This window comes from Electrona antarctica, assembly GCF_951216825.1.
Source record: "Electrona antarctica genome assembly, chromosome: 13".
Classification (NCBI taxonomy): domain Eukaryota; kingdom Metazoa; phylum Chordata; class Actinopteri; order Myctophiformes; family Myctophidae; genus Electrona; species Electrona antarctica.
In genome coordinates this window covers 42,674,780-42,688,479 of record NC_136794.1, presented here as the reverse complement: position 1 = coordinate 42,688,479, position 13,700 = coordinate 42,674,780, and the positions used below count along the sequence as shown (strand labels likewise).

Sequence of the window (13,700 nt, the reverse complement as noted above, 5' to 3'; positions counted from 1 at the left end):
ATAAGGACTGTATCTATCACCCACAAGTTGTAAGCAAGCTGTGACACTTGGTTTAATGCAATTAAAATTTTAATTACAATTCTTGTTTTACTTAATTTGCAACTGTCTGCTAGTTTAATTATTGTATTGGCTTAAGTACTGTAGGCTACTTTGCAGATGGAGTAAAGTTTTTATTCAGTGTTCATAATATGTTAATACATAGTGTTGTCTCTTGACAAATTGTTGATGTGTGAGCCCAGCCCACCTGCTATTTACAGATATAAGCTGTATAGTCTATGCTCGACTCAGTTCCTATTCTGCAACTCTCTGGTATAAAGGATTCTCTGACTGGTATTGTTTCCATACTGCAAAATACCAGTCAGAGTTCCATAGTCGTAGATCTGGGCTACGGTAGTTCTCCCCTCTGGAGAGATTGTTCTCCCTCAGGTGAGGGTCGATGGCGTATCCGGTTCAGTATCTTTTGGTATCATACAATGCCATGATACAATGCAATCATACAACGCCGGCCCATCATACAATGCAATCATCCCACAACGCCATCATGCAATGCAATCATCCCACAACATCTTACAACACCATCATACAACGCCATCATACAATGCAATCATCCCACAACATCTTACAACACCATCATACAACGCCATCATACAATGCAATCATCCCACAACATCTTACAACACCATCATACAACACCATCATACAATGCAATCATCCCACAACATCTTACAACACCATCATACAACGCCATCATGCAATGTCATCATACAACGCCATCATACAGCGATAATGTAATGATATTAGTCACTTCCCAGAGATTAAAATAGGGTGCATTTTGCATCCCAGAACGCAGTTTATAGTTAAGGGACGCAATCAAACAACGACCTCTGCATCCACGGGATGCACTACTGTACTAGTAACTACTGTACTGTTTTTTATTCTAGTTTATTTTGCTAGCTTTAGTTATAACAATCATTTCTTCTTCTGTTTTCTACATGAATAAAACCACATTCTAACCATATAAAATGAAATGGGAGTTAAATGCTGCAATTTGTAAAAATTGCAAAATATGACTTCTAACGTCGTTGAAGTGGGACTGGGAGTCTGGGACTCATCTAAAAGACCATCCCTGCATCCCGGGACTCATTACATTGAAAACCAATTTACATCACTGCTTCCTCATGCAGGCCTTCCCACATGCAGCCACACTTTCTGATTTGCATGATAAAGCCATCACACGCTTACTTATATCACTCGGTAAATGAAACTGGTCAACCCTGAACCATCACTGGACCATCACCCTGAACCATCACAGATGCGTGCAAACACATCTGAACCGAGTTACGGAACTTTGAGATGGGAAAACGTTTATGCTTTAGTAGGAGTTTTGTCCACTCAGCCATTGCAGCATTATTATAATATAACAATGCTGCAACAATAGCAATAGTTTATAATGCCTCGCTGTTCTGTTGTTTGTGTACTCTGGGGATTCTAAGTGCAGTATTATGTCTTTATGTTGTGTTGTATATATTGTTCTTACTGTATGTGTTTGTTGTTGAACAGACTGTGAAACTGAATATGCTGCTCTGGGACAATAAAGGCGGATGACACGGTATACAAGCAGCCAAATGCTAGCCCCGAAACCTGAAACAGTACAACCCAAGGGGGCAGAGCTCAACCGTATTGAAAATGTAATCTCGTCTGATTATCCCGAGGTCTGTGCACGTTGAGAAGACAACAGAGGAAATGCCCAAAGCCCGAGGGAAGGGTTAGTTGGGATCAAGTGGCTCTCTCTCCCTCTCCCCCTCTCTCCCTATCTCTCTCTCTCCAGAAATAATGTAGTCTAGTTATGACTCCACAGCCAGCCGGCAGCATCCTGTGCCTATGTGTTACAAAGCAATTCCACAGGTACCAATAACAAAAAATGAGCGGCTTTGAGTCCAAACAGCAGCTTCCATAGACTATAGAGTACCAAACTGTCCTGATGTCTTTCTGGGTGACCCTGGTCACTGTTATGGCAGTATTGGACTGTCAAATATTGATCTATCATTTCATGATTGAACTAGAAAAGTCGCAATTTTGAAAAATTGCCAAAGTGTGGTTGCCGCAAATGCTTACATAGGCCTCTCCCACTAACTTTGCTAGTCGATTACAATGTCAAGTCACCCCTGTGATCATGTGGAAGTAATTCGGAGGGGATTTAACATTTTTCTGCAAGAAACGGTTACACTTTTGGCATTTGCGCCACCCCCTATGGATGAAAATGGAATTGCTTTTAGCTCTTGGTTGATTAAACCATCCGCGACATCCGATTCAAATTCGGGGTGGATTGGACGTTTGGTTCATGATTTGTGGCATTTTTTGTAAAATAGGCCTTCGGAAGCCGATTACGGCCGAACGATACGCACTATCAAAATCAAAATGTCCTTAATGTGGTGTTTTTTTTTCTTCAACTTATTCTTTTTATTGTCATTGCCGGGGTAGACAATACATTTTATACACTTTATACATTACATAGCATCATTCAGTTCTCAGTACAGAATTGTCTCCCCAAGGAGACAGCAGCAACATTGAAAGTAACACATTTGAAAAATAATAAAAATCATAAATACTAACAATAATAATAAAGTGAAGAAATGTAAACAGACATGAAAGAGAAAGAAAAATAATAAAAATAAAGAAAAGGAAAGAGGGCAGGGGGCTTCCGTAGAGATACATCTTTGTAATTATACATTTTCCATTGATATTCTCTCCAAGAGTTAGAGTTTGTTACTTTATGCACTTCAGTGCAGGCGTCTAGCCATTCTTCTTGTGAAATCTCTTGTTGTATTTCTGCCTCCCACTTGGCTTTTATATAAAGAGAATTATTGGGAACCATTTCTAGCAGAGTTTGATAGAAGATAGAAATCACTTTGGTGAATGAACCATGCTTTTGTATGTCCATAAAAAGAGATTCCAGACTCGAAGGGGTTCGAATTTTGTCATTCACCAGTCATCATGTCTTTGTAAATAGTGTGTTGTTCAAATGACTAACTGATTGGAGGAAAATAACTGGTGGACAAACCTCAGGCGTAGCAAACTCCACCCCTGGAACCCAGCATCTAGCCTTGAAGGCACAAAACCTCCCATGCACCCAATTGAAGACAGGCCTGATGATAGTTGAGGCAGTTTAAATTCTTTCTGGACTTCCTTCCATATTTTAATTGTGAACCTAGACCAAACTCCCATAGCATCTCCATTTATTTTATTCCCTGAGAAGGGAAGGACTGCTAGTTGTGACTGTGTGCATAGAGTTTTTTCAATTTTTAACCACCTGGTTGATTCATCATTTTCTATCCACGTAGTTATGGTCCGAGTTGGGCAAAATGTGGTGTTTTAATCGGATAGATCCGGAGATCATGTGTACCAATTTTTGAGAGATTTGGACAAAATATGTAGGAGGAGGGGCAAAAAGTGTGTTTTGAAGAAAATTCAAATGTGGTGGAAATTATTTCTTGACGGAAATGGGCGTGGTATAGGGCGCGTTATAGGGAAAAAAAGTGGGCTGTTATAGCGTCACCATGACTGATGTAATTCCTTTTCAATTAATTTTCATAATTATTATGAACCTCCCCCCAAGTCTTGTAAATATGGCGCTTACGTTCTCTGAGGGATTAAATACTTAAATTGGAGCCTTAATTAGTCTTCGATCTCCCCATTATAAGTCTATGGAGAACAAATTAATTAATATCAATTAAACTATACAACGGATCTCTTAGCAAAATACAAGCATACAATTCCCGATGAAGCCGGTCGATTTGACATATGGCTCGAGTGTGTGTGCGGCAAAAACTGTGGGAGAAGTAGTGCGGCAATGTGTCGCTCATTTACAATAACAATAGTCTGGTTGCCCTGTTTTGGCAACCACACTAATTATATCGAGATTCACTCCACACCCACTGTTAGTATATAACCAGACGTGTCTCCTTTGATAAGGAGATAGAAAGCCACACCCCACCTGATACCACCTGGCCCTGGCCAGGGGGTAGGCTAAGACGCCTCCTTTGTGTTGATTAGAGAATTATAGAAACGGCTGGATGGCACTTACACCCGCCTTCTAATGAAAGCGCAAAATCTCTCTTGGAAGAGCCACCCATCGACAATAAACGGCAACCTTCCCTGTGTTTCTTCACTAGTCCGATCCAGAAGAACACAGTTTGTGGGCCACTGCTACAGAGCTGATCATGAGGTTATATCTTCCCTTCTTCACTGGAATCCTGCCTCAAAGCAGACCAGAGGTAGAAAACTGTCGTTCCCCGACTGTCGTCATCGCTAGGGACACATGCATCATTAAGCAGGAACTGGGGGTGGCAATGAAGGACCAGGAAGTCTGGCATGGCATTGTGAAATCCATGATCTCGACCGCGGTCGAAAGATGTTGATGATTGTGTTGATTCCTACTTAGAAATGGATATACAGTATAAAGTGACTGAGAGGGAGATACGGGAGGCTTTTGGGAGGAGATGGGCTAAGTGAGAGGCCTTGTTGGACACAATGGGCCTCATGCGCCAATAAGTTCCTAACTTTTCCTCTTACATTTCTTCCTAAGTGAATTCCTAAGAGAAGTCCAGTCAGATTCATGAAACGTTCTTAAGTAGGCAGAATTGTTCGTAAGCATGTTCTTATGATGATGAATCCAAATCCTCGTAACTTGAAGGGGTGTGCCAGTTCATTCAAATGATCATAGGTAGACGCCCCACATATCCTAATTAACATCCTAATTACCATAGGGAACCGCCCCACCAATCCCATATAAGGCATTGGGAATTCACTTTCCTACCTGTGTTCACCCAGGTGGGAGTGGTTTTGCATGACTCCATGGCCTTGCCTGCAGTCACACCTGTGTGTGATTGCAGCACACAGAAATCACAGGACCTCACACATAGAAATAAAGTTGAGTGAAGTCAAGAATACCTAAACTAAAGTCTAAATATGGTGGAACACCAGACTCCAATAATACTGTGGAGGTACTGAAGTGAACAGAAAAATTTCAATATTTCAATATTTTCAATAATCATGAATGTATTTCATTATTTATCTCACAATAGTCAACTTGGGGGGGGGGGGGGGGGGGGGAGTGATGGTGGGTGCATGGGGTGGGGGTTATGTGGTGGGTAACTGGGTATGGTGCGTTGGGTTGGGGTGTAAACTCTAAACCAGTGGTTCTCAAACATTTTCATGTCAAGGACCCCCAAATTGACATGCATTCTGCAGACCCCCATATAAAAATATTTTCTGCTAGGGAAATGTTTTGAAGATTTATCAAAATGTTTCGAAAATAGCCGATCTACAAGCTCAAAATGGGCAGTAATGGGACGCGTTTGTGAGCTTGTAGATTGGCTATTTTCAAAGTATAAAATGGGATTAAAGTGGTAAATGTTCCATATTTTGCTGTGGACTGCCTGGAACTTCCTCAAGGACCCCTTGAGGTCCTCAGACCAAACTTTGAGCATCATGCAGATGCCGCTGTTTTTCCTTTATGTTTTCAGATTGCACTTAAGAACTAAAAAGGCACCCTAAGAGTGCTCCACAGTGTGCGTAGATTCTGTTCTTACCTACGAACAAATCACAGCTAAGAAAAGATTGAGGGATCCCAAAACCTTCTTAAAAACTTCCTAAGTGGGTCTAAGAACAAATTTCCTCTTAAGAACTTCTTAAGAACGGTTGGCGCATGAGGCCCAATATGATTGTTTGATACTCTTCTAAAATAAAATCTAAATCTAAAATAAACTTGGACTTATGGATTCACCTTCAGATTGGACTGTATATTATTCATTTATAACCGTCACAAAGAGATAAATTGGGCCTCTTCCTTACTTCCTTCATGAGGTGTTACCTCATGGTTCCCATCCAACTGCTCTATACCGGCCACTCTACCCCTGATGTCTTGGTACAGTGGGCAGACTGTTAGGAAATGTAGCTCAGTTTCCACTTCATTTCATGTGCAGTGCAATGGGTGCATAGTATTGTCTTCTCTGCCTATGACAGCCTTTCTCTCTCTCCCCCACCCCTCCTCCTCAGGGGGCTACTGGCCGTTGCCCCCTGAGCTGTGTCCCATCTGGATCTACCTGGACGTGCTGTTCTCCACGGCGTCCATCATGCACCTGTGCGCCATCTCCCTGGACCGCTACGTGGCCATCAGGAGCCCGCTGCACCACAGCCGCTTCAACTCGCACACCAAGGCACGAATCAAGATCATGGCCGTCTGGACCATATCCGTGGGTGAGGGCACAAGCACACACAACTCTCTCTCTGTGTGTGTGTGTGTGTACGCGTGTGTGCGCGTGCGTGCTCTTGCTCAAATGTGTATCTTGATTTTCCTCCACAAGAATTAAGATCACGATTCTCACACAATTCTCATTGTTTCCGTGTAAATATTTATTATTGACTTTAGTCTGTCTGTAGTTGCTGAACATTACTACATTCAAAATGTGGCACGTGGAGCCAACTACTACTACTACTGCTCGACTTAAACTTCTCTTAAAGTCTCTCTCTTGTAGCAAAAACATAAAAGCAACTAAAATAAATTGGGAAAGCCAACTAGTGCTGCACGAATTGTGTGTGTGTGTGTGTGTGTGTGTGTGTGTGTGTGTGTGTGTGCGGCCGTGCGCATGTGTCGGCGTTGAGTTCGTCAACTAACACTGATGAAAAATGTTCGACTAGTGGAGAAGAACAAAAAGACAAGTCATTTTCTTCATGGTTTGTGTTCTGGTGTTCTCTGAAAATAGCAGATCTACAACTGCACAACGTGCCATGCTGCCATTGTAGATCGGCTATTCTCAGCATGCGACGCCATCAAGACCCACCAAAATATATACTAAATCAATCTAGATTTAGTATAATCTTATGATATTCAGTCGACTAAAACTAGACTGAAACTAATTGCAACATAAACATGTGCACAGGGCATATGACAAACAATATAAATATACAAAGAAATGACTGTCAGTGATCTAAACAAACAGATAAATCAATAAATACTTAAATAAATAAAAGTAAAGTAGTGTACTATGGCCAAAACAGGCCATAGAACATTATGTACTATACACTGTGTGTGTGTGCGTGTGTGTGTGTGTGTGTGTGTGTGTGTGTACAGTATGTCACTACTCACTATGGTCCTCATTCACAACGGCGTTTACGCTCATACCGTTACGTAACGTGAGCGGAGCGTGAGCGGACAGGCATTTACGTGGATTCCCACATTACGTGGGAATTCATAAACTTGAACGTGAACTTGACGGTGACGTCGGATGGTCGGAATCTCCGCTAAAAGCTGCGCCAGCTCAGAGGGTCGTGTACTGCTTGCGTAGATTTATTCAGAAGGCTTTAGTCTTCATTCTGAATCAATTAAAAGTCCCCAAATCTCAGATAAAATATGTAGGAATGTGTCCAAAACATTGGTCAGCACATACAAAAATGATAGCTTATATAAAAGCCAAGTATCACTTGGATGCCTAAATGCATGCATTCTAGAGGCAGGTTAGCCTAGAGTCCCATACAGAAACTGCCCCTGCAAACCCGACACCTTTTTATTTATTTATTAGGATATTTCTAGCATGCGCGATTGCGCTGCACTTGACAGCTTTCTACTCGCAGTGCAACGCGTTGTGAGCTTGTAGATCGGCTCTCGCGGACTCGCGCTGCATGTTAAAAAACAAACTCACAATTATAATAAGAACATACACTTATCTGCATTCTGCACTGTACGAATTCATTGGAAAATGAATATAACGGTGCGGTGAGCCCGGCCCGGACAGAACAGATTATTTCTATGGTTCACAGACATGCCGGTCTGACAGACAGACAGCAGTCACGAGGGCTAATTAGCCCTATAAAAAAATAGAAGTCCACATTATTGCATCAGCGCGTGCAATTCGGCCAGTCATAGTTTTAAGCCAGTGCACCTTAATTAATTATAATATGGGGAACTTATAGCTAGGCTGTAGGCTACTACATTGATGAGATCAATCAAGTTTGGTGCCAAATGTCCCGCGAAATTCGCGAATCATTTTAATATGACGTGACGACATCATCATAAATGAACCTGCACTTAGATCTGACAAAGAGGAGGCTACCCGGTATATGGTTGAAATTTTAAATAGCTATAGGCCTATGCCTATACGTGTCCATGATCAGAACAAATCCATTCTCCACATGGCATTCAGACAGATGACAGTGAGATGATATTAATCTATTCCCCGCTTGAATCAATGCAGCTCTGATAAAAATATCGGATATATGTTTTACCTCTGCAAAGGTGTGAGTGAGCAATTGTTCAATAAAAAAGAAAAGGCTTTATAATATAATTGCCAAGTATACGCTAGCTTGCTGCCTTGGTCCCGAACTTAAATACATTTTATACCGTAAGTCAGCTTGACATTGTTGCAGCGGTGCGGAGCAGCGTTCACCGTTTTGTAAGCTTGGGAAAATGATTTATATAGTTTAATGGTAGGCTATAGACAATATAAAGAATCACGCACAAATGTAATGGTATATGGATGTAAAAAAAGAGACTGCAGATGGTGGTCGTCGCTCCGGCGCTTGACATGGTCAGATCATTTTCTTTTAATTTCCTAATATAGCCTAATTTCTTTCCAGCAATCATTTTTATTTTAATTTGTGAAGCCACTATACTGGAAAATATCATTATTTTGTTGCATTCCGTCAGGAGGACCTCTATTTCGTTTGAGCTGTAAGGCCTATAGTTCTTTTTTGTTTTTTTACTGCTGTCTGCTGAGTCATGCTTGACGCCTTTTATGGTGTGAAATGGGGCGTGGATCAATGCAAATGAAGTTGTCGGGTGATTTTCCGATCATTTGGCACCCGCTCGCATTCACCTGCGTACCTCACAACATACACCTGCGTACCTGTGGTACACACCGCTCTTTGAATTGCACGGCAAAACAACGTTGCGTGATCGGACGGAATTTCCCGCATCTGTTTACGCTTCCGTTACACTATGGCGTATTTCTCCTTTGTGAATGAGGACCTATGTCACTACTCACTAGTACACGTGTGTGCGCGCGAGCGTGTACACTACAGCAGTGGTTCCCAAAGGGGGTCCGCAACGCATAGCCCGCAATTTCTTTTTTTTTTGTTTTACATGTTTTTTTTTGCCTATGAATTATGGTATGTGTGATATGTGAGCTTACCATAATCACAGTAATCATATTCCATCATTCAAGGGCCTTTGGATAGAAATGACAGGAAAGTCTATCTAAATATAGGTAGAGTGCTCAGAGGCTCAGTTAGAGTGCTGCAGAGGCGGAGTGTCTGTGACTGTGACCAGCTGATGGTCGTTGACGCTTAATTGATGCATCAAGGAAGTCAATTATGTTTCTGCACTGTCAAATAGGTCTACATCTATTCTAAGATAGCATCTTAAATAAATGTTGTGAAAATGTATGTTGTGACTTTGATTGAAAAGTTTTAATACAAATAGTTCTAATGGCATCTACATAAGGTAAGGTAAGGTTGCAAATATGCAACCTTAGGTTGCAAATATGCTTATCGGTGTTGCGAGGATGAGGGGGTACCTGGAAAAAAACTCTTCCCCCCAAGGGGTACCTGGGCCAAAAAAGTTTGGGAACCCCTGCACTACAGTACCATAAGTGCACAGCTTGTATGTTGTATGTTGTATATGCAAACCGTATTCCACTCAGAGAAGACAATTGCGGTCCAATAACCAGCAATAATAAGAAAGAAGAGAAGAGAGAGAGAGAGAGAGAGAGAGAGAGAGAGAGAGACCTAGCTATTCAAGTCGGCTCTCATAAGCTGCAGTTTGTTTAAGAATCAAGTGACATTTGTGACTTCAAATTATTCTCATGTAGGCGAGGGAACAATCAGCCTCTGATAGTAGCTGACTGTTCTCCAAGACATCCTGGCACGGAGACACAAAAAGCAATCTGTCACTGTCACTTCATACGGTTTCTTTTTCCGGGAAAAGTACAATACCCGCGTGTTCGTTGCAAATGTTAAATCATGTAGAACAATGGAGTTATAATTATGACTTCTGTTGGCAACATGAACCATACTAGTTAGTTGGACAAAATGCATTGTTGGTTTTGGACTTTTTTATGTTAGCTATGTTGACAATGAGAAAATTATGATGATGCCGGCCTTATCCTTTTACCACTTAAAACCTATATACGTCGCTGACCATTGTCCTATACTACAAGCTCACAACACATCAACGTAGATAGGCTATTTTCAATAGTTTGGGTCCCAGGGAGACATCAAACTTCTCAACCTTTTTCATGTTAAGCATTACAGAAAAATGAACTGTAAAAATACATACAGGTTTTGGGTTTAATTTGAATTGCTGTCAGTAAGTTACTGTACATTTTACAGTATAGCATTTTTGATGAAGTATTTAGTCAAACAATCAATACATGAAGGAACAAATAATATACATGTTGGGTTACTTGGGTACAAAAATAACCAAAAATAACCCAGTACCATATAATTAACCCAGAATGGGTAAAAACATTTATTAACCCTTGAGTTGGAAGATGAACATATTTGGACCCAGCTCTTGTTTTTTTTACACAAATGTAGCCTATAGGGGTTTAAGTTGTTAAACTGATTTCAATTGTATAATAACTAATTTAGCTGGAGACCAGCTGGAACCTTAAGGACCCCTAGGGGGGATTACATGTGAATATTGAGCACAATACGAGCATGCACGTGACAATTTCACATGGCTGTGTCTCTCATTGAAAATGAATCAGGGCCCGGACGGTATCTCAACCGTCTGGGCACTAGTGTTGCGCGGGTCAGGGTTTTTCATGACCCGCAGGTCCCGCATGTGATAATAATCTGACTCGGCTCAGCCCGCCCCGCAGCACCACATCGATTTTCACAACTCGACCTGGCCCGCAACCCGCCATCATTAAATGCACGTCAAATATGTCTTTGAACGCGGCTTTTATTTGTCAAAAAAGGTGCTTCTAAACTGTCTTAAAGGCTAATAATATCACTGGCAAGCACGCATATAGTCACGGGTGTTCCGACCACCGCATCGCATCGATGCCATCCATTTGTCACACACGTAGCGACATGGCAGATTGAGAGGAGACAGAGAGGTTGAGGGGAGAGAAGAAAGACTCACCCGTGCGTCGCAGACATAGCCTACAGTATAACAACAGGACTGTCACTGCACAGACGCTGAAAGAAAACGCCACTAAAGACCTGAGAAAAACTATTTGAAAACGTTTGCGTTGTCTAACTTGTCCGCGCGCGCGCGCACACACACACACACACACACACACACACACACACACACACACACACACACACACACACACACACACACACACACACACACACACACACACACACACACACACACACACACACACACACACACACACACACACACACACACACACACACACGCTGAACGGCTGAAGGAAGGGACTGCTGGTGGTTATAAAATATTTCACTCGCTCTGGAGTGAGTCAGAAGACTCAGTCAGAACACAAGAGGCAAGATGGAGTCCATCAGTCCAACCATTTACTGATGACTTAAGTAGACATGAAAAACATCTCACCACTGTTCAAGGACGCACAGGGAAAAGGTAAAAAAAGGTTTAACAGAATGTCCGTTGTGGTGAGAAAAGTTGACAATGATAATTGTGTGTGGCGGCGGCGTGTGTGGACGTGCCTGCGGGGTGTGCTCATGCACGCGCGTTGCGAGCACACGTGCGGCTGTGCGCTGTTTGGGGATTAATATTATTGGAGAGAGGAGATATCAACCAGCACAGCAACACAACAATCCGGTAGGCTGCACAAATTTCATCCCAGGACTCGTGGCAACAATAATCATTTGTAAAAATCACAGTATACATTATTTAACCCGCCCCAACCTGACCCGCCAGTAAAGTTAACCGCGGGACCTGCGGGTTACAGGTCGGCCCGCGCAACACTACTGGGCACCTAGGCTGCTGAGCCAGCCTGGCGGTGAGCCGCGGGTTCGAATCCCGATCCCAACGGCCTTTCCTGCGTGTCACACCCCCCCCCCCCCCCCCCCCCATCTCTCTCCCCATTTCTTGTCAGTCTACTTTCAACCTGTCAATAAAGGCAGAAAAAGCCCAAAAATATCTTTAAAAAAAGAAAAAGGAAAATGAATCACTAGGCACATCAGTCGCTGCCCATCTGAAAAGGCCTTAAATGTGATGTTGACACAGCCACAAGTGTTTGAAAACATCGTTTTCGATTGGGGCCAGATCAAGCCAGACGTAAAGATCATCCCCATATAGGCTGGGATCTGGCCTAGTCCTGAACGTCACCAGAGGAGTCAGAGGACGCCAATTGGCTTGCTGGGTTATGTAGGACACTTTTTTGTCACCATCTACTTTTGTTTTGCAACCGGACACACAGATGTAGCTTTGGGGCGCTGTCGTGGCAGATCCACTGTTGGACTATCGCAGTGCTGCTGACAGAGGGACTCTGTGCTGACAGAGTACAATAATGGACTCTGTGCTGACAGAGTATATAATAATGGACTCTGTCACGCAGTCAGACTCCAGTCAGCAGGTAACACCTAAGGTTCCTCTGGAGTGATTTGTTTTAGTGCAGTGGTTTTCAACCCATTCCATATCAAGGCCCATTATTTATTCTGCATATTTCTCTCAGACCCTCAGAAATGTCCATATTTCCATGCTGTATTGATGTTGGTACCATAGGAGAGATAGCAGGCAAACATTGATCAAAATAACAATTCTTCTACATTCTCTAATTGTGTAGACTTCTTGTAAATTAAGTAATGCAGATGTTTAACAATAATTTTACTCTTGAGAGTGTAAACCCGTAAGGGTCCATTTGGTTACCAACTCTCCATCATTTAGCTGCGGACCACCTGGAACCCCCTCAAGGACCACTGGTGGTCCCCAGACCACTGGTTGAGAACCAATGTTTTAGTGTTAATCGTGCGACTCCAACAGCGTAAGAGAGCAAAAAACAAAGAGATTGGCAGGAGAGACTGGCTTTTCCAGAAAACATCTTGCACACGCAACTTCTTCACTCTTTTGGATATATGCCAAGTAAGACCCTAGTGTCAAAATACGGCCCCAAGTCTTTTTTTAAGATGTATTTTTTGTGGCTTTTGCCTTTATTTATTTTTTTATAGAGGGATAGGTATACAGTAGGCTGACAGGAAATGGGGAGAGAGAGATGGGGGGGTGACACGCAGTAAAGACCGTCGGGATCGGGAGTCGAACCCGCGGCAAACTGCCAGACTGGATTACCAGCCAAGGTGCCCAGACGGCTACGCCAGCCGCCCGGGACGGCCCCAAGTCTGATTAACAGCAAAGTGAGAATTATTTACCTTGCACTTGCTTTACACATTCATGTATACAGCAAAATGTTAATTAAACTCCAACGGTGTAAATAAAAACGAACCAAATGATTTTGCCGTTCAGCAAATTGGAAAACTGCACTCAACAACAACATCAAACAAAAGTCCTTTTTATTAAAAACAAAGCCACTGCAATTAAAGCCTCCCTAAAGTCCCAATGGATCTCATGTGAACTGCTGATGCACTTATACTCCATACGGATGCATTTTGTTTTATAGCACACTAATTGAATTCCATTGTATACTGCAGGACGGATACAGGGGGAATGACTTCAATGGATTTAGGTTCTGGTTTGGCTTAAACCCAGT

General features: G+C 42.4%; 1 protein-coding gene across 1 annotated transcript in view; it reads left to right on the top strand.

Moving 5' to 3' along the window:
- LOC306935000 (5-hydroxytryptamine receptor 2A-like) overlaps positions 1 to 13,700 on the top strand; it is a gene marked incomplete at both ends in the record, with an annotated part of 59,649 nt that overhangs the window by 37,869 nt on the left and 8,080 nt on the right. The window contains one exon of the mRNA XM_079517822.1: positions 6,058 to 6,258. Within this exon, the coding sequence (XP_079373948.1) occupies positions 6,058 to 6,258 (201 nt within the window). The remainder of the gene's footprint in view (positions 1 to 6,057; positions 6,259 to 13,700) is intronic.